Source organism: Microtus pennsylvanicus, chromosome 5 (genome assembly GCF_037038515.1).
Source record: "Microtus pennsylvanicus isolate mMicPen1 chromosome 5, mMicPen1.hap1, whole genome shotgun sequence".
Lineage (NCBI taxonomy): Eukaryota > Metazoa > Chordata > Mammalia > Rodentia > Cricetidae > Microtus > Microtus pennsylvanicus.
In genome coordinates this window covers 44091322-44115792 of record NC_134583.1, presented here as the reverse complement: position 1 = coordinate 44115792, position 24471 = coordinate 44091322, and the positions used below count along the sequence as shown (strand labels likewise).

The window sequence follows — 24471 nt, the reverse complement described above, 5'->3', positions numbered from 1 at the left end:
GGAACTCACAACTTAATGATATTCAAATAGTCTTCCCAGCATGCCATAATCCAATGAGAACATCAGTCAAGATTACGAGTCCTCATCTTGCCCATGACCAAGGCTTACCTTGGTCAAAGATTTTGAAAACAGCACTACTGTAATTCCTCAAACATTACTAAGAGAAAAATACATATGCATTTCTCACTTAAAAATGATCTAGCAAGAACAGTGTCAATTTTCTCCCAAAGTTTCATTTGGTAATGTCTGAAGTCCTTTTTGGTTGTCATAACATGGGAGAGAATGCTACAGGAATCTAGAAAGTAGATTCCAAGACTGCTACTATACACCCTAAAATGTACACATTCTTCCCTCAAAACAAAGAACTAGTCCACTCAATTGTTTATAGAGCCATACTTGAGAAACCCTAATCTAGAGGCGACTAAAAGATGGAAAATTATTGTTCTGGTTATTCATGAAAAGCCCCCAAAATCATAAATAACATGTGAGTGAGTAGATATGAAGGTTTAAAGAATGTTACATTTTATATTACATTTTGTTCTATGAACTAAAAATCATATTAATAAATATATCTATGTCTGTACACACACCAAAACATATATAACAATAAATAGATATTTTTTGGCTACTGTGAAGACAGGCCCACTGGAGAGAGAAATTCAGGAAATCCTGCTCAAATCTGTCTCTCTTGTCCTAAGTATGTCATGTCTTCTGCAGCGCTGCCCACACTCAGTCCCCAGTAGGCAACCAAGGTCACTTGGAGGGTCACTTGGACCACCTTGACCAATCATTCAGAGGATGTCACTAGCACTGGGGTTTTGATGGTCTATGGTGGAGAGTGTCGTCAGCCCACATTCACCAAGCACTGTTGCGTATTTTTTGTCTTTTTTAAACAAACAAGGAAACAAAACAATATTCTTCATAGACTAGATTAGCGCTTATGACTCTGCCTTCACAATATAGTCATTTCTTTGTGCAGTTTTGCATTCTTTGTGCAGCTTTGAATTGGTGCCAGTTGGAAGACTAAACTTTTGACATATCAAATAAAGCCCAGCATTTAGGAATGGTGACCGTCCACCTACATCCAACCTAGTTTTCAACATATCCGGCACCTTTCTGCCACCTCCCAGTGACCGTCCACCTACATCCAACCTAGTTCTCAGCAGACAAGGTGCCTTCCTGCTGCTGAATTTCCTTCCTTCATTCGTCTGTGGATAGGCATTTCAGTCAACTCCATGTTTTATTTGTTTGTTAGAAACAGTCCGACCTAAACATGAGAATGCAAAGCTCTGCATTGCAGTGAGGTCATTTCCATTGAATGCCCAACACTGTATGAGTTGGATCCCATGGTGGATCTATGTTTAGTCTTTAGGGATCTCTCCATAGCATTTGCCATAATGATTACACTAATGTTTATCCCACCTCAGAGTGTACATCTCCACTTCTAGGATCACTGTCAGGTTTGCATCTCCCTGATGGCCACTGATACCAGGCTTCAGTTTTCTCTACCTTTGGGCTCAGTTCCACTTTCTGCTATGTAGAGTCAGCAGGCTCGTATGCTTCCTTGGTTCCCTCTTCCTCCTTTTCTATTCAGTCAAATGCAGCATGAAGCATCCCTGGGGAAGATATATCAAGTAACATTCCATCTATAGCTTTGTCTTCATATTTGATTTTATTTAGGCTATTCACATTTTAAGAGCAAATTAATTATGCCTGCCGCACAGTTAGACAATTAAGCAGAGAATACATGTAATGACTAGAGAGAAGGAGGTCACACTACCCTCGCTCAAAAAAATCATTGAAAGAAACATCACTGAGTCCTCAAAAGAAAACTGATCCTTGCCTTTCATACTGACTCAATTGTCCAAAGCCATGTGAAATTTCTGTTAAATTTTGATCACAGCTTCCTGAAATACTATTTATGTATTCTCTAGAATTTAAATTTTCTTTCTTTTGTCTGCTCACAGCTTTTTTTCAGTATCTCAGTAATAACTGTGGCCATCTGCTCACAAGGACAATCAAATGATAGGGTATATCTCAGGGCCATGCAACAGTATTTTCTTGCAGAGAAGTTTTGGGTTCAATGGCTCTGGATGGAGGTCTGAGTTCTGGTGGTGCTGCTGCTCTGAGACCACACTTGACATCTAAGATGGCTCACGAGTTTTCCTAATTCCTGGCATTCCCCAATATCCTTAAGTGCAGTTAGCTTATAAGTAATTAAATTTTGTATGCTTAAAATCTTGATTCTATATTTTATTTTGCTTTGTCTTGTTTTTAAGAGAGCAAACATGAGGAGAGTTGAGTGGGGAAGCAAGGGAGGACCTGGGGTAAGGGTATGAAGAGAAATTAGAATGGTCAAAGAAAACTTTACAAAGTTCTCAAGGAATAAACAAGCATATTTAAAATATAACAATTTCATATGTAGCCAATATTAGCAGTAATTGCAATGGGAAATGTGATTATAGAAATATAGAAAAGTAATCTTTTACTTTCCCTGTGATTTTTTTTTCTGAGTTGCAGTATGTGTTTAGGTGAGTAAGTACAGAGAAATTAGCCTTCAGGTAGCTTACACAGGAGGTCCTGTTACAGCCCAGTTCTGGAGGGCAGAAGTCTAGAATCAAGGTGTCAGTGGGACTGGTTTCTGTTTTTGATCCTGAGAGAGAATTTGTACACACATGCCTGCCAGTTGGCTTCATGGGTACCTTGGCTTATGGATCCAGCACTGCAAGTTTGCAATCTCATCCATGCAGCACCCCAACCATGGGAGTGTCTGTGTCCATATCTAAACAACACAGCACCCCAACCATGGGAGTGTCTCTGTGTCCATATCTAAACAACACAGCACCCCAACCATGGGAGTGTCTGTGTCCATATCTAAACAACACAGCACCCCAACCATGGGAGTGTCTCTGTGTCCATATCTAAACAACACAGCACCCCAACCATGGGAGTGTCTGTGTCCATATCTAAACAACACAGCACCCCAACCATGGGAGTGTCTCTGTGTCCATATCTAAACAACATAGCACCCAACAGTGGGAGTGTCTCTGTGTCCACCTTCTCATCCACAAAGCACCCAACAGTGGGAGTGTCTCTGTGTGCACCTTCTCATCCACAAAGCACCCAACAGTGGGAGTGTCTCTGTGTCCACCTTCTCATCCACAAAGCACCCAACAGTGGGAGTGTCTCTGTGTCCACCTTCTCATCCACAAAGCACCCCAACAGAGGGAGTGTCTCTGTGTCCACCTTCTCATTCACATAGCACCCAACAGTGGGAGTGTCTCTGTGTCCACCTTCTCATTCACACAGCACCCCAACAGTGGGAGTGTCTCTGTATCCACCTTCTCATTCACACAGCACCCCAACAGTGGGAGTGTCTCTGTGTCCATCTCTCACCCACGCAGCACTCATCAGTATATCTCTGTGTCCATGTTCCCACTTTTACACGAGGACTATAGTCAAGTTGGAGGAAAAGTAATTGCCCTCCAGGATGATCTCAAGTGAAAAAGTCATATATACAATTATATATTATTAGGTAAATCTCCCTGTGAGATGGGACTTAAGAAATGCCATACTAATGTAAGAGGATTAAAAGTAAAACATAATAAATGACCGGTCAGAACACATAGGTTTTCTCTGGAAGCATGACTACTCATTTCACTGCTAATACAATCCAGGATCCTCTAGAATTGAACAGATAGAATTTAGACTAATATTCCTCCCCAGCTAATTTGATCAGATTCAGAGCTGAAGAGAAAACTAACAAAACACTTGTTTGGGTGAGAAGAAACAAGGCAAATAATGCCTGTTATACTTATGCATGCCAAAAAGAAGGCAGCCATCCTGCCTCACCCTCTCAGTGCTGGGGTTATAGGGGTGTGCCTCCTGATTTTATTTTGTTTGTAAATTCTTTATTCTCACTATTCTGCCACCTTTTTTAAAAAAAATTTAAGATTTGCTGAAAGAAAAAAAACAGAGATGGAACCTGTACTGGTTTGGGATACTCATGTTGAATGAGGAGGGCCTTTCAGCCATAGAAAGGCCCAGGAAGGACTGGTAGATTCTCTGCCAAAATTTCTTTTCTTCTTTGGATCATCAGTCCCTCACAAGAGAGACCTGGCAATCATAGCTACCACAGTGTACACTGAAGCACTGTGACATTGCTGGCATGCACAACACACACACACACACACACACAGATATGCCATTTCACATTACCAGCTAGGTCCATGCATTCACAAAGTATATGTAATCTATAGCCATTAAATAAAAAATGATGTTATCACACCAATATGTATTATGAAACAATAATATGCATTATTAATACACTTACACATTAACTTCATAAATATATATTTGTTATGTTTGTATTCAGTCCCTTAATTACATATTTATTAACAAACCTCATATACACATATCAACATGAATATAAACAAACTTTCAAATTTCACATATACCCTCAGATTAATTAAACAATGAGTATATACAATTGCTCACACTCTTGTAATCATACCACAACTCTTGCAATGCATTCTAACCTCAAGTCTTTATGTTCACTTGCACAGAGGATAAAGGGAAGGTAGGAGTTAACACCATCTTTGCAACCTAGTCTCAGAGGAAGCCAAGATGAGAATGAGACAATGAGCCTTAGAAATGGAGACAGAATTATCAAAGGGAGGAGAAAGCAAGGCATGTTCCTTCAAATAAACCCTAATTTAAGGTCTCTGCCAAAAGCTGGATCCCAGGGGCTTGTTAAAACTGCTTGTAGACATGTTCAGCTTAGTCAATAAATGAAAAGTCTTTAGGGTAAGTGCTTTTTGAGCCATAGGCATATCTGCCCTTTCCAGAGAGCAGTGGGACTCACAGAGTCTCCGTGACACTAGAAGGCAAAGCTATGAACTGTACATCCCTGGGACCTTGAGTTCTAGAGGTGTGTGAACACCAAACAGCACTTGGTGATGGGAAGAATGGATAACAATCCCCACTGTACTCTGCAGCAAGACCTAAAAAGGTAGGAAGACTACACCAGACACAACCCCGCCTGAAAGAAGGTTACATGCTCAGTTATTAAAACTTTACCTGAAAGATTAGATACTTTAAAGTGAGAAAACAATGCTTCCATCTCTCTGAAGCTATTCAGTAACAAGATCCTGTCCAGTTTTTTCTGTCACCTCTTAACTAACTTCAGCAACGCTTTCAACTGAAGGACACAGGAATTTCCCTGCACGGGTGAACACAGGAAATCCCTGCACGGGTGAAGTGAAGGATACCCAACAGAGCCAACAGGTACCTTGCATTCATCCCACATTCACTGATACAAGCCAAGCTGTCCTCAACTAGGGGTCACAGCTCTTATAATTAAATTTCCCTCACCAAATTCTACACATTTTTTACAAGTTGGATTTTATGTGGAGAATTTAAAAGCTGAGTCAGAAACCCACGGTGTGATCATGCTAGCCATAATGATCCCAAAGTAGATGACCCAATTACACCAAGACACATTATGATAGTAAGAAATCTATCATATTAGAAAAAATAAGAGAACATATTTAATAACAACTTAGAGAAAAAAGGGTATTTGTGACAGTAAATTACATTGTTCTTTTTTCTATATGCTTAGAAAATGTATATTGTGATCCTCAAAGCTAACAGTGATATGGTAAAAAACTGTGTTTTCATGTTGAATGTTTCTCACATTTAACATAATTGGCAGGATATGTCAAATTCTTGTTTACTGTCCATGAAATGTCTTTGATTTTTGTCTTTCCTTTTTAAGTATGTGTGAGGGAGATAGGCAAAGGAGTTTACAATAGTATACAACTGAATTCTATAATTCTCAGAGGCTGTAGCATGGTGAAGAAACAGAGGCATGTAGTAATCACCCAGACTCCCACTCTACACTCAAATCCTAGTTTGGCTTTGCTTTTCTATGGTAGCCATGGAAGGAAATCAGATTCTGAGCTAGCAAAAGAGAACAGTAAGTATGTCTTTTCTGTGGTGGTCCATTGTTGAGGGGGATTTGTAAACAAAAAAGAAGAGAGACAAAACAGATTTTTAAAGAAATTGTTTGCCGATAACTGACAGTAAATGGTGTGTGTGGAGGGGGATTACCAGACTACAGAAACATATAGAATAAGTGACTCCTGCATCTAACCTCCAAGACCGAGTCACAGATACTAAGAAGAAATAACATCTCAGAGAAGCCCAGAGTAGCACGAGCTGGAACTTGATCCACAGAATTTAGGCAAGTGAAGTAGTATGGGTCCTAGTTCAAATATACGTGTGTCCCCAATTCAGTACATAGTTGTGCAAATTCCTTTTATATCAGCCTTTGTCACAATAGGCGACCATTCCTACTTGGCCCAACCAGGGTGGGAATCCCAATAACTCATTGCAAGTGAAGACAGCAGCACGTGCCCCCAGAAGCTCTGACTTCAAGAGAGTTCTCTCATGCAGATTTAGTATGTGATAGTAAATAAATCATTTAATGGTTCTGACTTTATTTTTCTCATGATAAAGTGAAGATTAAGGGGTTTGCATGAGTTGGAAAGAGTTGATTTTATGCTTTGTATTATAAATTTTCAAAAGGCAGCAATGCTTTCACAGTTAGAGACACCCTGCACAGTGGAAAGTTGTGCTTTTAGCCAGACCTCTCCCCCTGTTTTCACCGGGAACAAGGAAGGTCCAGGAAGTTTTTCTAAATAAGTGGCTGGAGTATTCAGTGGTTAGGTCCCAACGAGCTCACAGTGACATAGAGCAGAAACTGAAAGGAGAAAGCCTGGATCGACAGGACTTTCGAGATGAGAAGAGGTGGCCTGGAAAGAGAACACAAAACATAAGCCCTGACCCGGTGTATGCTTGTGAATTCTCACACGGAAACCTATAGTTATCAACTATTCAAAAAAGTAAAATGTCCAACTTAGAGTCTGCATTATAAACTCTGAGCTCCATTTCTGTCAAACCACAACAAATCTAGGAAAAATTAGAAGGAGGTTAAGCATATTTGTGATCCTGGAAAGAACAACTCAGTTTTGGGCACCATCTAGACTAGGAAGTAGAAACATTTGTTAGTTCCTAAGGATGAGTTGCTAACAGGTATACATTCAAACTGCTTTTTTGCTAACAGCTTGTTTCTAAAGAAGGATGATAACTAAAGTTTTCAAATCAAGAAGACACAGTTTTTACTGAAAGTAAGCAGAGGGAAGTGGCCGAGAGAGAGGCAAGTGAGAGTCCTTGTACAGCTCACTGAGAAAATTTGTAGTCCACAGTAGCATCAGAGCAGAATTAACCCATGTACATCACAAGCAAAGAGAGGTTTTACCCAAAAGTACGATGATGCAAGGCAACTTCTAGAAAGATAAAGAAACTGGAAATAATGTAAATGCCCCTTGACTGAAGAATGGATAAGGAAAATATGCTACATTTACACAATGGAGTACTACACAGCAGAAAAAAATGACATCTTGAAATTTGCAGGCAAATGGATGCAGCTAGAAAACATCAGATTGCATGAGGTAACCCAGACCCAGAAAGACAATTATCACATATACTCACTCATAAGTGGCTTTTAAACATAAAGCAAAGAAAACCAGCCTACAAATCACAATCCCAGAGAAACTAGACAACAATGAGGACCGTAAGAGATATACATGGATCTAATCTACATGGGAAGTAGAAAAAGACAAGATCTCCTGAGTAAATTGGGAGCATGGGGATCATGGGAACAGGTTAAGGGGAGGGAAGAGGAATGGAGGGGAGCAGAAAAAAATGTGTAACTCAACAAAATCAATAAAGAAAGAAAGATAAAGAAGCCTGTCTTGGGGGTATGGCTCAAAGCAGGGTTATGTGAGCTATGATGAGACATTTTGGATATTGCTATGTAATGAATGTCTGTTGCTACTGAATAACAGAGTTCTTTTGTCCTTCCCCTTGACAAACGTTTATTAAAGTCCTACTCTGTATGAGGCACAGAGGTGACTGAAGTAGAACAGGGTTCCAGGCTGACTAAAGAACAGGGCTGGTAAACTGCAATTGATGGATAAATGCAGCTTGTGGGCTTTTAAAAAAATAAAGATTTATTGGACCACATAGACACACACACTTGATGAGTAGGGCCTCTTTGTACTCAACGTTAAAGTGATTAGTTGCAATGGAGCCTATAGTGCTTACAGAAGCAGGGATATTTTAATTGACCTCTACAGAAAGCATATCATGACTTCCAGTCTGGGAAGATGCATATACCTATGGCATTGTGTTAGGTACAGGTGTACACTGGCTAGGGGGATGCATATAGAGATGGTATTGTGTTTAGTTACAGGAGACACTAGGTCAGTCAGCTCTGCTGTACTCCAAAATCTTCTCCAGGTTTCACTTAGAGTTAATGTTAAGTCATCAGCCCTAAATAGTTAGGGTCTTTTAAGGAGTATTGCCTTCCATGAGAGGGATGTGGTCATATGGGCAAGACTGAATTATCTCTTCTGTTGTAAATAATAGAAACATGGAGCTGACTGGAGCATTATTGGTCAAGATATATTTCCACTAGTTTAACTTACTGTCCTGGAGATACTGATATGGAGAGCATATGAGAGTCTATATGCTCAAAACTTCTCCTCATCAACATGTCAATAAAAAGCAATGAGCTACATCACTTCAGGTTGCAAAGTTGTTTGTATTAATCCTTAACATTTTGAATAAAAACCCAATAGTATCATTCAAAAGATTTATAATCAATAACATTCATTTCATTGTTATTATCCACAGAGAACAGACTACCTTCACTGCTGAGAAAACAATAACTACCTTCCCATGGTGGCTTCAAGGTATAACTCTTCCCACCCTCTGTTCTTCATCTTGCTTGGAATCCCAGGGCTGGAGAATTATCAATTTTGGATTGCCTTTCCATTCTGTGTCATGTATATTGTGGCAGTGACTGGAAATGTCACCATCCTACATATAATCCGGATTGACCATACGCTGCATGAGCCCATGTATCTCTTCCTGGCCTTGCTGGCTATCACTGACCTGGTCCTATCCTCCTCCACACAACCTAAAATGCTGGCCATACTCTGGTTTCATGATCATAAGATTGAATACCATGTCTGCCTCATTCAGGTGTTCTTCATACATGCCTTTTCTTCTGTGGAGTCTGGGGTGCTCATGGCTATGGCCTTGGACCGCTACGTGGCCATCTGTTTCCCACTCCGACATTCCAGCATCCTGACCACATCTGTAGTTGTCAAACTGGGGACAGCTGTGATGGTCAGAGGGCTGCTGTGGGTGAGCCCCTTCTGCTTCATGATCTCCAGGATGCCCTTCTGTCCCAACAAGGTCATTCCCCAGTCCTACTGTGAGCACATGGCTGTGCTCAAGTTGGTGTGTGCTGATACCAAAATCAATCGTGGATATGGGCTCTTTGTGGCTTTCTCTGTGGTTGGCTTTGATATAATTGTCATCGGTGTATCTTATGTGATGATTCTGAGAGCTGTGCTGAGGTTGCCCTCAGGTGAAGCCCGCCTCAAAGCTTTTGGTACGTGTGCTTCCCATGTCTGTGTTATCTTGGCTTTCTATATCCCAGCCCTTTTCACCTTCCTCACTCACCGTTTTGGCCACCATGTGCCCCGTATTGTGCACATCATGTTTGCTAATGTCTATCTGCTGGTTCCTCCCATGCTCAATCCCATCATCTATGGAGTCAGAACCAAACAGATCAGGGACAGGGTTACCCGAGGAGTCTGTAGAAAAGACCCCTGAACCAAGGAACCCAGTAGCCCCAGGTAAATGATCAAATGACATAATTGACAAATGTTGATAAGTCATTATACATTTACAAGGTGTCTGGCATCCCTCCAGAAGATAACTTTCAAGATGTCAAGAATGAGAGTTTGGTGACCTTTTATGAATAATACATATATATTTAACCTGTTATTGTTATAAGAAAAACAAATATGATTTTTTCCTATATTAAAGCATGGAATACTTTAAAAGAATGCTGTCTTCTACAGATTATTAAAGTTGAAAACATTAATTTGACAGATAGTTTGAATAGAGATTAAAAATCTTTCTTAAACAGATGACAGTTCATATATTTTCTCCATCTTGGAATCTCTTCATAGAAATGTTTTTTTCAAAACTAAAATATGTCTAAAAAGCCTATGTAAAGTCATTATTTATATCAATAAATATAAAACCAGGTAAAACAAAGAACAATTGAGTGTTGTGTGTTTCTTAACTATGCTGTCACAATTATACAAAGATGTGAAACTCATCGATATGTAACACTAAACAACAATGATGACAAAAAACTATCGGGAAGTCTTGAAGCACTTTGAGAAACTGAGGATATATGCAGAGGGAAAGTTTTGATAAATTTAATGGAATGTTATTAATAGCCACAGGGAGGAATATATCATTGTAAGCTTCTAGTTTTATTCTTTAAAAAACTGTGTGTTTTATTTTGTTTGGTTAAATGCTTAATTCTGCATACTAAAGGGACACTTAAACCCTAATTTTTAATAATTGTCCTTAACTGATAGAGTTGATGATAGTTGGAGAGAAAAGTATTTTAATTACTCAACAAACACATGCAAAAAAAAGTTGATGCCGAAACTATGGGAAAGTCTTTAATGGTTCCCGAGTACAAGAGATGACATAATTCATTAAGAAGCACAATAATTTGCAAACTTTCTGACAATATTGCTACCAAATCTCAACTTATAGAGACTTTAACAGTGAGTATTAAGTGAACTGAAAATTTGGTCTCTCATATCTAAAATCTACTAAATCTCAGAGAAAAATGAATTTCAGAATGAAGAACAGATTCTTTGGAAAATAAGGTTTAAGTTCAGAAGACAGTCTTTAAAATTCTGATCACACAATTAAATGTTAATTTCATTCAAAATTATCATCTTAGCGTATTTCAAAACATGCTTTCTTTGAGTCACTGCACAGGAATAGCTGAGCTTTCTTCCCTACCAATATTAATGGAATATTTTTTCAGAACACCCTTGAGAACTGGTGAAGTGTTTTCTAGTAAAGTCTTTCCTCTGATGAATAATAGAGAGGAGGCAGATAAAACACGCAGCCTTTGGGTCCATTAAAGACATGGCAAACATATGGGAGAGACTATTAAATTCAATACTGTGTGTTTGAACTAGGAAGTCATTTTCACCAAACTGAGAGGGAAACATTCCTGCGGGTAAAATGTCTCAGCACTGTGCACTATAGCTCCATCCTACTCACAGACAAATGTTTTATATGATGGAGTTTAGAAGCACTTGGAAATCCACTGATGGTAGCTTCTACTTCTAAATATGCGCCATTTTTCTCACTTCCTCACCCCAGTGATAACATATAATTTAAAATATTAAAACAAAGGTAAAACTATAAAGTTTGTAAAACACATATATTCAATGCATTGCCTCTCCCCTGGCAATTCTCGCACTTTCACTTTCCATAAGTGTGCTCATTTGTGTGTGTGTGCAAATGCAGCTGGTGAAAATGTGTGCACATGTGTGTGGATACCACAGACTCTCCATTTTCATTATGACAGAATTTTTCATTTCTTATTAATTAACTCTACATTTATTTTGCATCTCAACTACAGTTTCCCTTCCCACCTCTCCTCCCTTTCCTCCCCCTCTACCCTCCCTCTATCCATTCCTTCTGTTTCTGTTCATAAAACAGCAGGCCTCCCATGGGTGTCAACACAGCACATCATATCAAGCTGAGGTAAGACTAAGCTTCTCCTCTTGTATTAAAGCTGGGCAAGGCAACCTAGTTTGGGGAACAGGTTCCTAAAAGCCAGCTTAAGAGTTTGAGATAGGCCCTGAACCCACTGAGAGGAGTCCCACAAATAAACCAAGATAAACAATGTGACAGGGTTTTTCAGAAGATCTAACTCTTTATATAGCCTAGGCTGGCTATCTTAGGAACCACTTGTCTCGATATACCTGGGTTTTGAATACAAAAGCATGCTACCTTGCCTAGCTTTTTTATTTATCTTATTTCCTTTTATATGTATTTCTCTTATACATGAGAGTGTTTTACCTTCATGTGTATCTGTGTACCACATACATAGAAGAGGGCTTTGGATCCCCTGGAACTAGAGAACAAGATGAAGCCACCCAAAGTCCCAGCATGAAGCGGGGAGGGACTCATGAAGTTCCACCCCATCTGAGAAGCTACTGTCAATTGATGCCTATTAAGGAAGGAGGAGTAAATTTTCTTCAGGGATGCAGCCCTTGAAAGGTTATTCTTGCTCCAGTAGATGGTTCTATAGTCATGCAATAGTAGTATATTACTAAATGGACACAGTAGGCTTAAAAGAAAATATAAGAACACATAGGGTCGAATGAGAAAGTAGTAGGGATAATAGGAGAAAAACTGAAGGGAGGTGTATTTGATAAAAACGCAGTTATATGCATTGCAAAATTTTCAAACAATAAAAATATCAGATTAACAATATCAAGAAAAAAAGACCAAGCATGGGTTCCCATGACAGCAGGAGTACGATTCAGCATGTCTCAAGGTGATGCGACTGGATCTGTATACCCACATGCTTCAAGTTTATCTCATTATCAGTGATTTCTAGAGCATCAGTAACAAATCATTTTGCCTCATCTTCCAATCACTGTTGTAGCAATCATACCTCCATGGTTAGTTTCAACTGCCAGTGTGATTACATTAAGACATGATACTCAGGAAGGATTTTAGTGCAGCATGTTTTGAGTGTGCCTATGATAGTGTTTCCATAATTGAAGAGGAAGTCCAACCATAATCTGGATAACCATATCTTATTGACTGGGATGCTGGAGTCAATAAAGGGGGCTAGGAAGTTGACTCAGTGACAGTATTCACCTTTCTCTGCTTCCTGGCTGTGGTCATGATGCAACCAATTACCTCACACTTCTTCCATAATGCCTTCCCTAGTGATGGCTACTCTCATCAGAACCATGAGTAAATAAAACTTCAAGTTGATTCTTGTCAGGTGTTCAGTCACAGAAACAAGAAAAGTAACTAACCCACATGCAATCATCATCTTGATAAGCTCTGGAGAACACGAGAACACCTCATGATACACCAGCACCGCGCACCTGTTGAGGGCATGAGACATCCACTGTCACTGCTTAGCACTCATTCATGATTCATCCAGATGTGCTGAGGAAATTGGGGAGCTGTGAGGTAAACTTTGGCCATGGAGAAATACGGTCTGACTGATAAATCACTCCCTTTTTAATTTCCTAGGTAGACAATCATCAAATATATTTGATAAATATGCACACATAGATATGCAAGATTAGGCAATATGTATTCATAATAGTGCCTGGCTTGTTTTGATTTGCCAGTTCTCAGTTACACGTTCCGTTCGTCTGTTCTATGACAATGGTGTGGACACAATAGCTTGTTTTTCTTTTACCATCTGGTACAGTGTTAGTTCTTGTCAGTTGATGGTAATGAAGGAACACAGGGAGAAAGAGAGTTCTCCACATAGTTTCTTTGAACTGGCTACGATGATGTTAAAATATAAGCTTTGGATCAAGTTGATGGTCCTGCATTGTTTTTCCAGAAATATTTCCATCAGTGCACAGATCTCTTCAATACTGAACCACCCACATTCTTCTCCACCTGTTTTATGTGACATCAGTGGCTAAACCAGAAGATATATACAACGTGAGCAGCACTCTGGCTGAGGTAGCTCCTACTCCATCTACTCTGGCCTGCGTATGTACTTTAAAGGCTCCAAATAACTAAGAATCTGGAAACCTGAGCACACAACCTCATGCTGAGAAGATGGCCTGTTGCCAGCTCTCTGAGACACGGATGAATATGCATGTAGAGAGGGTCTACAACTTCCAGGTACAGCACCTTTCTCCCGGTAGCATCTTTGTATGGAAGGACTTTTCTGGCAATAGAGAAGGCAGATATTTTTTCAAGTGTCAAAAATAAGGCACTTCCACGACTTCATAGACATAAAGAATGGAAGAAGGGCTTCACCTTGGCAGCTCCATCTCAGCACTCTTTGTTCTTCGTATCTATTTCCTCTAGATTATGTGCGTTTCTGGTTTACTTTCTTATTTGCCCATTTCCTCACTACTTTATTTCTATATTAATGATTATTTATATCAATTTATACCTGTTCAAATTGTGTTGTTTCTGTCTTCAAACTGGACTCTGACATTGCATCTAACATACCATCTTAAGTCTTAGCCTCTACTTGACATGAGTCCTCTCCCATTCGGGCCCTACAGTAACACTATTACTACCATAAGCAATTTGTAACTTAGATTTTATTTCCTGTGCTCAGAGGCTGAATATAATATTTGGACTGCAAGGGCAGGCTAAATTAGGAAGACCCACTCATAATTGGCCTGGCGAATTTCAGCTAAAAGATAAGAGATGTGTTACATGGTGACTGTGGCTCTTGTATGTTGCCTTCCAATGTCACCTGCAAATAATAGCTCTTAAATAATGGAACTTGCTCTCATCACAGAAAACTTGAGGGAAAAAAAGAAAGCTAATTAGACTTTCCAAATGAAAATCCAGTTAAAGATATTCCTTTGGTAGGAAAAAAAACTACACATGTAGATCAAATAATGCAAATTCTCAGAGAGATGATTTAAGGGAAAGGGAGCCAGAGCTATTTGACAAACGGATGAATGATCTTTATGGGTGGATCTGATAAAGTATCAGAAATTTAGCTTTTCCTATTCAAGGACACACTAAAGTCAAACCTCAACATTGTGCCTCACACATGACATCTGTCCTCCAGGAGAATTGCTCAAGCAGTTCCCATTGCATCCTGGCCAATCATAGCCTAGGTTTCATAAAAGCCTGAACAAGCAAAGAAGTTTTATTAGCATCTCAGGAGAAAATAAGCTGTCTACTGAAATTACTAGAAAAAAGAATGAAACACAAAACAAACAAACAAAAATCCCTACCTACTTGCATTTACTGAAACCAAATGTTTCTTAACCACAATAGTGGGTAATTACAGTCTCTTACTCCTGTACACAGAATGAACCAACTGCATATGAGTCCTGGTCTATGTGACATAAATTGCAATGCCAATATCAGTATAAGATGTAAATTATCCAGTGTTTTCCCCAAATATATGTGCCCATGTATAAATACAGTTAAATGTTGGACAAAGGAATATTTGGACCCTTGGATGACTCTTATGTATAAACTTTAATTTCTTACAAAATAAGCACCTAAATAAATTATCATTTTTTATAAAATTGTTAAAAGCAAATGATTAATAGAGTTCTGGAAAATTAACCCAAATGACTTTTCAAATCTACTATGATTAATCTTTAGTTGCTTAAGCATACAACTGGGATTAATATAAGTAACATCTGAGAAAAATCTCAGATTTTACCTAGATCTATATTTTCTTAGCATATAATAAAAGACAAGACAGATTCACTGAACATGACTCAGATTGCTAGTGTGTATTTTAGGATTTAGCCAATAATATAGTAATTTAGGAAGCAATGAAAAAACCAAAAGTTTTCAGCAAAACATATAAGACTGATTGAAATACTTTTCTGTATCATTAAAAGTAGAACAACGGACTCATCTACAATTTCACTCATTAAATTCATTTTTTAATTGTATAGAGAATCTGAATTATTACTTTACACAGATTAATACCACAACTTAGTTATAAATGTGAGTAGTTTTTAACCTACATTAGCTCATGTTATATTAAATCATAATTTAAATGGCATTAATACAAGTTTACTGAGAAAGAAACTGAGTAGGCAAATATCATACCGCCTAGAAGTTTCATAGCTTGACATCTTAAAAGTATGTTTGGTACTTTGAGTAAAATTACCCCATTTTATAAAATCATTTATTCTCAAATGTCCTTTTCTACTAAGATCATTATTGGTTACATTTGGCTTTGCTTCTGAGGTAAAATTTGATAATAGCCTTTCGAATATGCTTTGTCTTCACACTGTAAATGATAGGGTTGAGCACAGGAGGGATGAGGAGGAAGACATTGGCCATGATGGTGTGGACAAAGGCAGGTGCCGAATGGCCTGAGCGGTGTACAAGAGACAAGCTGATGAGAGGGATGTAGAAGATGGCAACAGCACTGATGTGTGATATGCAAGTATTGAAAGCTTTTTGTCGCCCATCTGAGGAAGCAATGCTGAGCACAGATCAGATGATCAGTACGTAGGAGAACAAGATACAAGGGCAGTCGAACCCTGTAGTGGAAAACAATGCAAACAGACCAAGAATGCTATTGATTCCGTTGTCTGTACACGAGAGCTGAATAAGATCAACATGGTAGCAGTAAGAGTGTGAAAGAACCAACAATCTGCAGAAGGACAGCCTCTTGACAAATTCCCTATCAGTACGGTTATGCCAATCTGTGCAATCCTGGCATTGGTAAGAATGGTGGTATATCTTAGCGGGTCACAGATGGCCACAAAACGATCAAAGGCCATGGCCAGAAGAACCCCAGACTCCATGAAAGTAAACCCATGGAGAAAGAACATCTGGGAAATGCAAGCATTTAAGTTCATCTCTCACGCATCAAACCAGAGGACACCAAGTGTAGTGGAAAGTGTGCACAGAGACAGGCTTAGTTCTGTGACTGAAAGCATAGAGAGGAAATAGTACATCGGCTCATGAAGGCTGTGCTCATGAAGGATCACCAGCAGGATCACGCTGTTCCCAATGAGGGCAATTACATACAGGAGACAAAAGGGAATGGAGATCCAGACCTGAGCTGCTCTCGGACCCTGGATACCAGTGAGGAGAAATGTTGGAGCCTGGGAATTGGTATTATTGAGGATGAGCATAGTGGAGGCTGGGAAAAGAAGAGTAATTAGATAAGTGGATATAACAATTTATATACAGCTTATCACATAAATATCTCTCTGGTGCTTAGTCAATATTAAATATTAACTAATTATTAAATAATTTTTATATTTACTGATATCCTGGAACTGTAGGCTTTTCTCCTAGCACATGTATTTTGCATATGAAGCAAATATATCTCAGAAATTGAATCATTAAATAATTGCACTACTACCTTGACAAATCTCTGCCTGACTCTTGAGAACAAAACAATACTTAGAGAAAAATAAGAAATAGAGAAAAAGGCATAACAGCAGAATATAAGGAAAGACAGACAAAGGAAGAGAAGGAGAAAGAGGAAGAAATGGGAAAGAAGAAGGAAAGGGAAGAGAAGGAGGAAGGGAGAAAGACATCCTTGACCTTATTTTTAACATGGTAAATTAAAGACTGTGTTATAACAAATAATGACACAGTATATTTTTGAAATCCAGAGAAGTGTTGTCCCCAGAACATATACAAACTGGAAGAGGCAATTGTTTTATTATCTGTATTCATCTAATCATTATAACTGTTCAATGAAGTAAAATTTCTCCTCTCCCTCTCTCAAACATATATAAAGGGTGAGGAACTAAGTGAGTCTCCCCAAAGTATACAATTAGGCAAGAGAATGGATGAACTTTCTCTATCTGATACTAATGCCTTCCACTCCTTATATGTCAGAAATGCATGGGAGGAGTCTATCTGAGATGGGAAAAGTCATCTGAGATGACAAAGCTACTGATGAACTCTTTCCAAATATGCACCTTTCCAGAGACACACTGAAGTCTCTATGCTTGCTTAGGTGTACACTTATATGTGCCAAATATAACCCCAGATAAGTTGTGCAGGTGTGGAACTCTTTAGTTTTTCTGGGAAGTGACCTCAGTATTGATGTTCTGTCTTGTGCCAAGAGATTCAAGCTACGCTTTCAACAGAAGCCAATGAATCCAGTGGCTCATTTTAGTGACCATTGAATTTTTAGTGTGTACTCTTAAAGATTCTTCATAGAAAATTCCTCTCCCCATCCTCTGAGGAAAGTAGTCTCTATTGGCTATTTCAAGTAATAGAATCCTTCTTCCTTTTTGTTTAGCTTTTGTTTTCTCCCAACAAAACCCATTTTGCAGCTTTACCTACATTTTTTTCTGATATCAATTCTCTGCCTATTGTCAAGGCATTAAAAAAAGTACCCTGCCCATTTTCCTAACTTCCATTTCATCTACAGAAAGAAAAATTTCAAGTAAATATTGAAATCCCAATTCTGGTTGCCAGAATCTAAACATAAAAATAAAAGCTCTTTAAGTAAAATCTACATGGTTTCTCATAAGTAGAAGTACTGACATGTTATGGATTTCACCATTCTGTCATAATTAATAACTTCCCTCTATAGCTTTCATCTCCATATAAATATATTATATATACTAGAATCATAAATTATTATTTCCATAGAAATGGCCCAGCTTTTAAAAATGGTACTGTTTGTGTTTCATTTATTTAAATGGTGCCATTTCCAATCAATTATCAAAATACTTCTACTCAAACTTTAATATTTCTTTCTGTATCTACCTCAGCTTTCCTTGAATACAGTGTCTCTTATAAATTTTCATATAGTCTAACATAAACCACTAAGTTAACTTACAAAAAAAATACAATTTGCTATTTTCTCAGGATAATACTAGGATATTGGTGTAAGATAGAATGCCCCCCAAAGCAGTATTTTATCGATACCAGAAAAAATAAGTGATTCAGGAAAATTATCTTTTAAACTGGGTAACGTAAGAAAACTACATATCAGCATGAAAGTCTAATGATATCCTAGTGAATATGCATTTATTAGAAAAGAAATATTATTCAAGTTGTCAACATAAAAAACTAGGAAACTATTAAGTAGACATCAAAAAGACTAATCAATAGATATAAAATGTTAAAATAAACTCATTAACAATAAATCCAATATTAGGTGAACTTTTAAAAAACTCATACAGAATTCAGCTGTGGTGGTACACACCTTTAATCCTAGTACTCTGGAGGCAGAGGCATGTGGATCCCTGAATTCAAGGCCAGCCTGGTCTACAGAGCAAATGCCAGGACAGCCAGAACTACACAGGGAAAGAGCCTATCTAAAATAAAATAAAATGGAATAAAGAAAGGGGCAAAAAAAACAAATAAAAAACCTCATAATTGGTTTCTAGCCATAAATAAGGGACACGGAGCCTACAATCGGTGATCCTAAAGAAGCTAAGTAAGAAGGTGAACCAAAGGAAAAACATATAGTTATCCTCTTGGCTATGGGAAGTAGACAAAGTTGCCGGGGAGAACATTGAGATCCTGGGGGTGAGGTGGGATGGGGGTAAGGAGAGAAGGGGAGAGAAAAGGGAGAAGGGGAGGAAGGGGGGAACTTGGGGGAAAAGGAGGATTCGGATAAAGGAAGGTTGGATAGGGGAGCACGGAAGCACAATTCTTAGTTAAGGGAGCCACCTTAGGGTTGGCAAGAGACTTGAACCTAGAGTGGCTCCCAGGTGCCCAAGCCGAGGTCCCCAGTTAATTCCTTGGGCAGCTGGGGATAGGGAACCTGAAATGACCCTATCCTATAGCAATACTGACGAATATCTTGCATATCATCATAGAACCTTCATCTGGTGATGGATGGAGATAGAGACAGAGACCCACACTGGAGCACTGGACTGAGCTCCCAAGGTCCCAATGAGGAGCAGAAGGAGGGAGAACAAGAGCAAAGAAGTCGGGACCACGAGGGGTGCACCCACCCACTGAGACAGTGGAGCTGATCTATTGGGAGCTCACCAAGGCCAGCTGGACTGTGACTGAAAAAGCATGGGATAAAACTGGACTCTCTGAACATGGCGAACAATGAGAGCTGATGAGACGCCAAGGACAATGGCAAGGGGTTTTGTTCCTACGTAATGTGCTGGCTTTGTGGGAGCCTAGCCAGTTTGGGTGTTCACCTTCCTAGATATGGACAGAGGGGGGAGGACCTAGGACTTACCACAGGGCAGGGAACCCTGACTGTTCTTTGGACTGGAGAGGGAGGGGGAAAGGAGTGGGGGGAGGAGGAGAAGGGTGGGAGGAGGGGGAGAAAGGTGGGAGAAGGGGGAGGGAAATGGGAGGCTGGGAGGAGGTGGAAACCTGTTTTTTCTTTCTCATTTTCTCAATAAAAAAAGATTAAAAAAAATAATAAAATTAAAAATAACACCACAAAAAAAGTTAATAAAAACAATATGATTAAGTAAATGTACCTTTAAAATGATGGAATAGTATATATAACAGTATTTCCATGTATATATACATAACTATATTATAAAGTAGCTATTTTCATAAGAAACATCAGTTATCAAACTGATACAGCCACTGAAATGGCAGAGAAAATGAAAAAACAATATAAAGCTATATCTCGGTGAGCATCAAATAAATCCAGTATCTGGGAAGATAGGCCACTAATTCGCAATAGACTAAATTTTGTCTAATTGAGGGTGAGAGGGTTAGGCACAGAAACCATGCTAAATACACTCTATAGCCAAGACTAGAACTGATGTAGAGTTAAACCTGCTGGAGAGCTTTCTTCCTGACAAAGCAAAGAGAGATACAGAAATGAGTCCAATCCCAAAGCTAAATGAAAACTGAAAAACAAAAATACATGGTGAATGTCACTTTTAGGACTGCCTTGAATCACAATGATTGTTGACTTTCCCTTTCTCTGATGTTGTCTCCTGGAAAGAAACTTGCCTGCTCCAGCACCACCACAGGTTGTCCTATTCTACCTACCAACTGTGCTCCTTCTTCTCCAAACATCCCTCCCACTCCTGTGCCTCCTTGCTTTGCTATGTCCCTTTGTCCCACCCTCCAGTTGGACCTCAGCGGTCTACTTCATGGGCCTCATTGTAAGGATATTAGCATCTTACCTGCCCCTGGTGTTTTACCAACACAAGGACCGTTGTGTTTCCTACAAGTATGTACTGGTTGCTCTAGCGCTTCACAGACCTGACCCTCTAAGAAGTATCCCAGCATGTTCTTCAAGCCTGCTGCCAAAAATCCCATGGGATTCCAAAGAGGGGTGACAAGGAAAATTACCCAGGAGGCTACTCACACTGCACTAAGCAGGTCAAAATGCCTGTTTACTTCTGCCTCTCATTTGCTATCTTCGTAATATGTTTAAATATAAATGGTCTGTCCTTTCCCATTATCTGTAGATTATAATTTTTGATAAATGTCAAGAACTTCCCTCCTTCCCTTTTCTATTCTTACTCAAATTGAACTACCATACCATAATGCTTTTCTCAACAATGCACACAAACTAATACATATGTTCGTAGTTACTACTTCATGTTTGTGTTTAAGTTATTCAAGTTTGAAAAGTTATTAACTTCTGACTGGTATACAGTTAAATTTCAGTGGCCACAGAGGTTCAGCATGTCGTGCCCACTTGTAACCCCAGTTACTTGGGAGAAGTCAGGGGAATTAGGGTCTGAGTTCATCCTTGGTTACACACTCAATCCAAGGACAGTGTGGGTTACAGAAGACCCTTCTTTAGAAAAATGAATTTTAAATATACAGTAATGACTAAAACAGAATTAACCTGTATCTAAGAAAGAATGACTCAAGTCATCCAGTAATGAGAAGAAAGCTAACTCTCTTAACAGTGGCTCAGTTGTGCATTGTTATGTAAATTTTAATTTATTTTAGACCATGTTTTCCTGAAGCAAATTTTTTCTTAGAAATTCAAATTATAGCTACAAAAGGATAAGCTTTCTTCATTACATCATTATTTATGACTATTAGTTTATAAAAAATTAAATCTTTCAAAATCATGATTTGAATATTAATGTCTATATCTTGTTAATATAAAAAAAAACATGATTTGGGGTCAGAAGTGGAGACTGTGTTCTGAGTTTCTGACATCTCTCCAGCTCTGAGGTCACACCATATGCAAGACTGTAACACACTGCAGATTTCATGCCACACCAGTTTCACTCCTGTATGTACACTGGGAGGTCTCTGAGTCCATGCACTTCTACTTCTCATGAGTTCAAAGTATTGAAGGCTTGTCTATTCATTGCAGCATCTGCTCCAGATTTTAATGTGTTTCAAAGGAAAAATGCACTGCATTCTTGCTGGTATAACCCCTCTATTTTTTGTTATATTTATACCTAGATTGAAAATATAAGGATCTATGCCACAAATGATTTTACCTGAGCATATTCTAAGTTCATGTCAATATATTGGACATGACTACTGGCTCTCTGGATGATTACAGATCAAGTAGTCTCGGCCACTAAATTAAATTAAGCCACAAATATGTTCAGACAAGTTATTTAAAATGTTACACAATATTATATCCAGTCATACGTCTATCTCAGATCATCTTTTCCATGTGGGTGTTCACTTGAGAAAATTTAAAAATAATAGGCTTAGTCTGTGACTGGCAGATTTTTGTACACATTAAAGATGTACATTGAGGCCTGGAGGGATGGCTCAGCCATTAAAGGCTGGGCTCACAACCAAAAATATAAAGATGTACATTGATATCTCATTTTAATTTGTTTTTATTTTTCTAGTGAGTAAGAGTGTTGTGCACATTTTCATCTCCAAAGTGGCCTTTCACCTATCTCTCTTTGTGAAATTCTTGTTTAAACAAGTTGCTAATGCCTTTAATAAGTTTTCTTCTTTGCTATAAATAAATCATGAGGCATTTTCTGTCAGATAATTTCATTATGAATAGTCTCACCATGTTTTGCATTTTCATTTTTTATAAATTGAACTTTTTTCTCTTGATGAAGTCCATTGTTGGTTCTATTTTTCCTTGTCATAGTTAGTGCCTTTTGTATTTTTAAGAATTCCTTTCAGAGAGCCTGCCTCAGGCAGCTAGTGGGAGAAGATTCAGAGATCCACAGCCAAACATGAGGCAGAGAGAGCCCAAATTGGAGATCTCAACAGGGTTCCTCCCACTCAGAGCTCAGGAATCCTCTCAAAAGAGGGGGAATAGATTTGTAAGAGCCAGAGGGGTCAAGGACATAAAGAGAACATGGCCCACAGAATCAACTAAGCCCACATGGGCTCACAGAAACTGAAGTCACAGTCATAAAGCCTGCATGGGTCTGTTCTATGTCCTCTGCAAATATGTTTGCTAGCTTGGTATTTTTTTGTGGGACTCCTCTAACAATGGGAGTGGGAGTATCACCTGATCTTGGGAGTGTGTTGTCTCATGCAGCCTTATGTGCCCAGTCTTATTGTAACTTGTAAAATAATCTTTCTGTACACTGTGAATATGTATTATTCTTGTTAATTAATAAAGTGACAGGCCAATAGCTTAAAGGATAAGAATGGGCAAGAAAACCAAACTGAGAATGCTGGGAGGAAGAAAACTGGAGTTTGGAGTTGTGATCTAGATATAGAGAGAGCAGAAGATAAACTTGCCATGCTAATAAAGGTACCATCATGTGCCAGATCATAAATAAGTTACATCATAACTTAAAATGTAAGAGCTAGTTAGTAATAAGCCTGAGCTATTGACCAAGCATTTGTAATTAATATTAAGCATCTAAGTTATTATTTGAGAGTAGCAGAACAGGAAAACTCTGGTTACAAAAATAAATTAGGTATAAGACTTTAGATTCACATAGATAAGATAAATAATAGACTATTTTCTCAAATTTTGTCAAACACAAATTGACTGGATATTGCAACTGTACTTGATAACTGTTTTTTGTTTATATTTTACTATGTTAAAGTTTTTTTTAAAAAAAACTTCCTTTAAATTGACAAAAATCGGTTTTTATTCATTTCTGCTGTGGAATAATCCTTCCACACACTGTGAAAATGTGTTGTTCTCATTGTTAATAAAAAGCTGATTGACTAAGAGCTAGGCAGGATTTTCATGGCAGAAAGAATGTTGGGAAGAAGAAGAGTAGAGTCTGAAGGGCCTCAAACCAGACACAGGGGAAGCAGGATGTGTACAAAATGAGGGAATAAGCCATGAGATGCCTGGTAGAACTTAGATAAAAATTGGTTTAATTTGAATTATAAGAGCTATTTAGTAATAAGTCTGAGCTATTGAGCAAGAATTTCCAAAACTGTCAGGAAACAGAGAAACTCTGCTCACAGTTATGCCATGATGAGCTGATATCCCAGAAAAGCTTGCTCTTTTCTGAAGGGAAATGGAAGAGGAGTGTGTCTGGGGGAGAGAGGAGGTGGTAGAAGAACTGAGATAAATAGAGGAAGGAGAAATTGCAGCCAGAATTATATTATGAGAAAATAAATCTTTAGAAAGGGGAATTCATCTTTTTCTACAGGGTCCAAAAACATATGCACACCATTATTGCTTTGAGCAATATTTTCAACTTTAGTTCTATGTTTTTATATTTATTTTTTGTCTCATATAAATTTTTAATATTTAGATAAAAGTTGTGGTACATTCTTTTGTAGGGTTAAGCCAGCCCCTTTAGGGGGCGGGTTTGCCTCCAGCGAATGCATATGAATAAATCGGGCGCACGGGAGGTGGCTCCTCCCTTTTCCTGCCTCCTGTGAAAATGGCTGAGCAGGAACCTCGGTTCTATAAGTTTATTTAAACATTAAAGCTGTATATATTCTTTAATATCAGCCTTGCATTTA

At 38.6% G+C, this 24471-nt stretch overlaps 2 protein-coding genes across 2 annotated transcripts; one reads left to right on the top strand and one right to left on the bottom strand.

Moving 5' to 3' along the window:
- Positions 1-8805: 8805 nt before the first annotated feature.
- Positions 8806-9750, top strand: LOC142850777 (olfactory receptor 52R1-like). The gene has a single exon (XM_075974686.1). It carries the CDS (start codon positions 8806-8808, stop codon positions 9748-9750), a length of 945 nt encoding a protein of 314 aa, XP_075830801.1.
- Positions 9751-15885: 6135 nt separating this feature from the next.
- Positions 15886-16814, bottom strand: Or51f2 (olfactory receptor family 51 subfamily F member 2). The gene is given in 2 exon segments (XM_075975147.1): positions 15886-16349; positions 16352-16814. Coding segments are annotated over 2 exon segments (927 nt in total).
- Positions 16815-24471: the final 7657 nt, after the last annotated feature.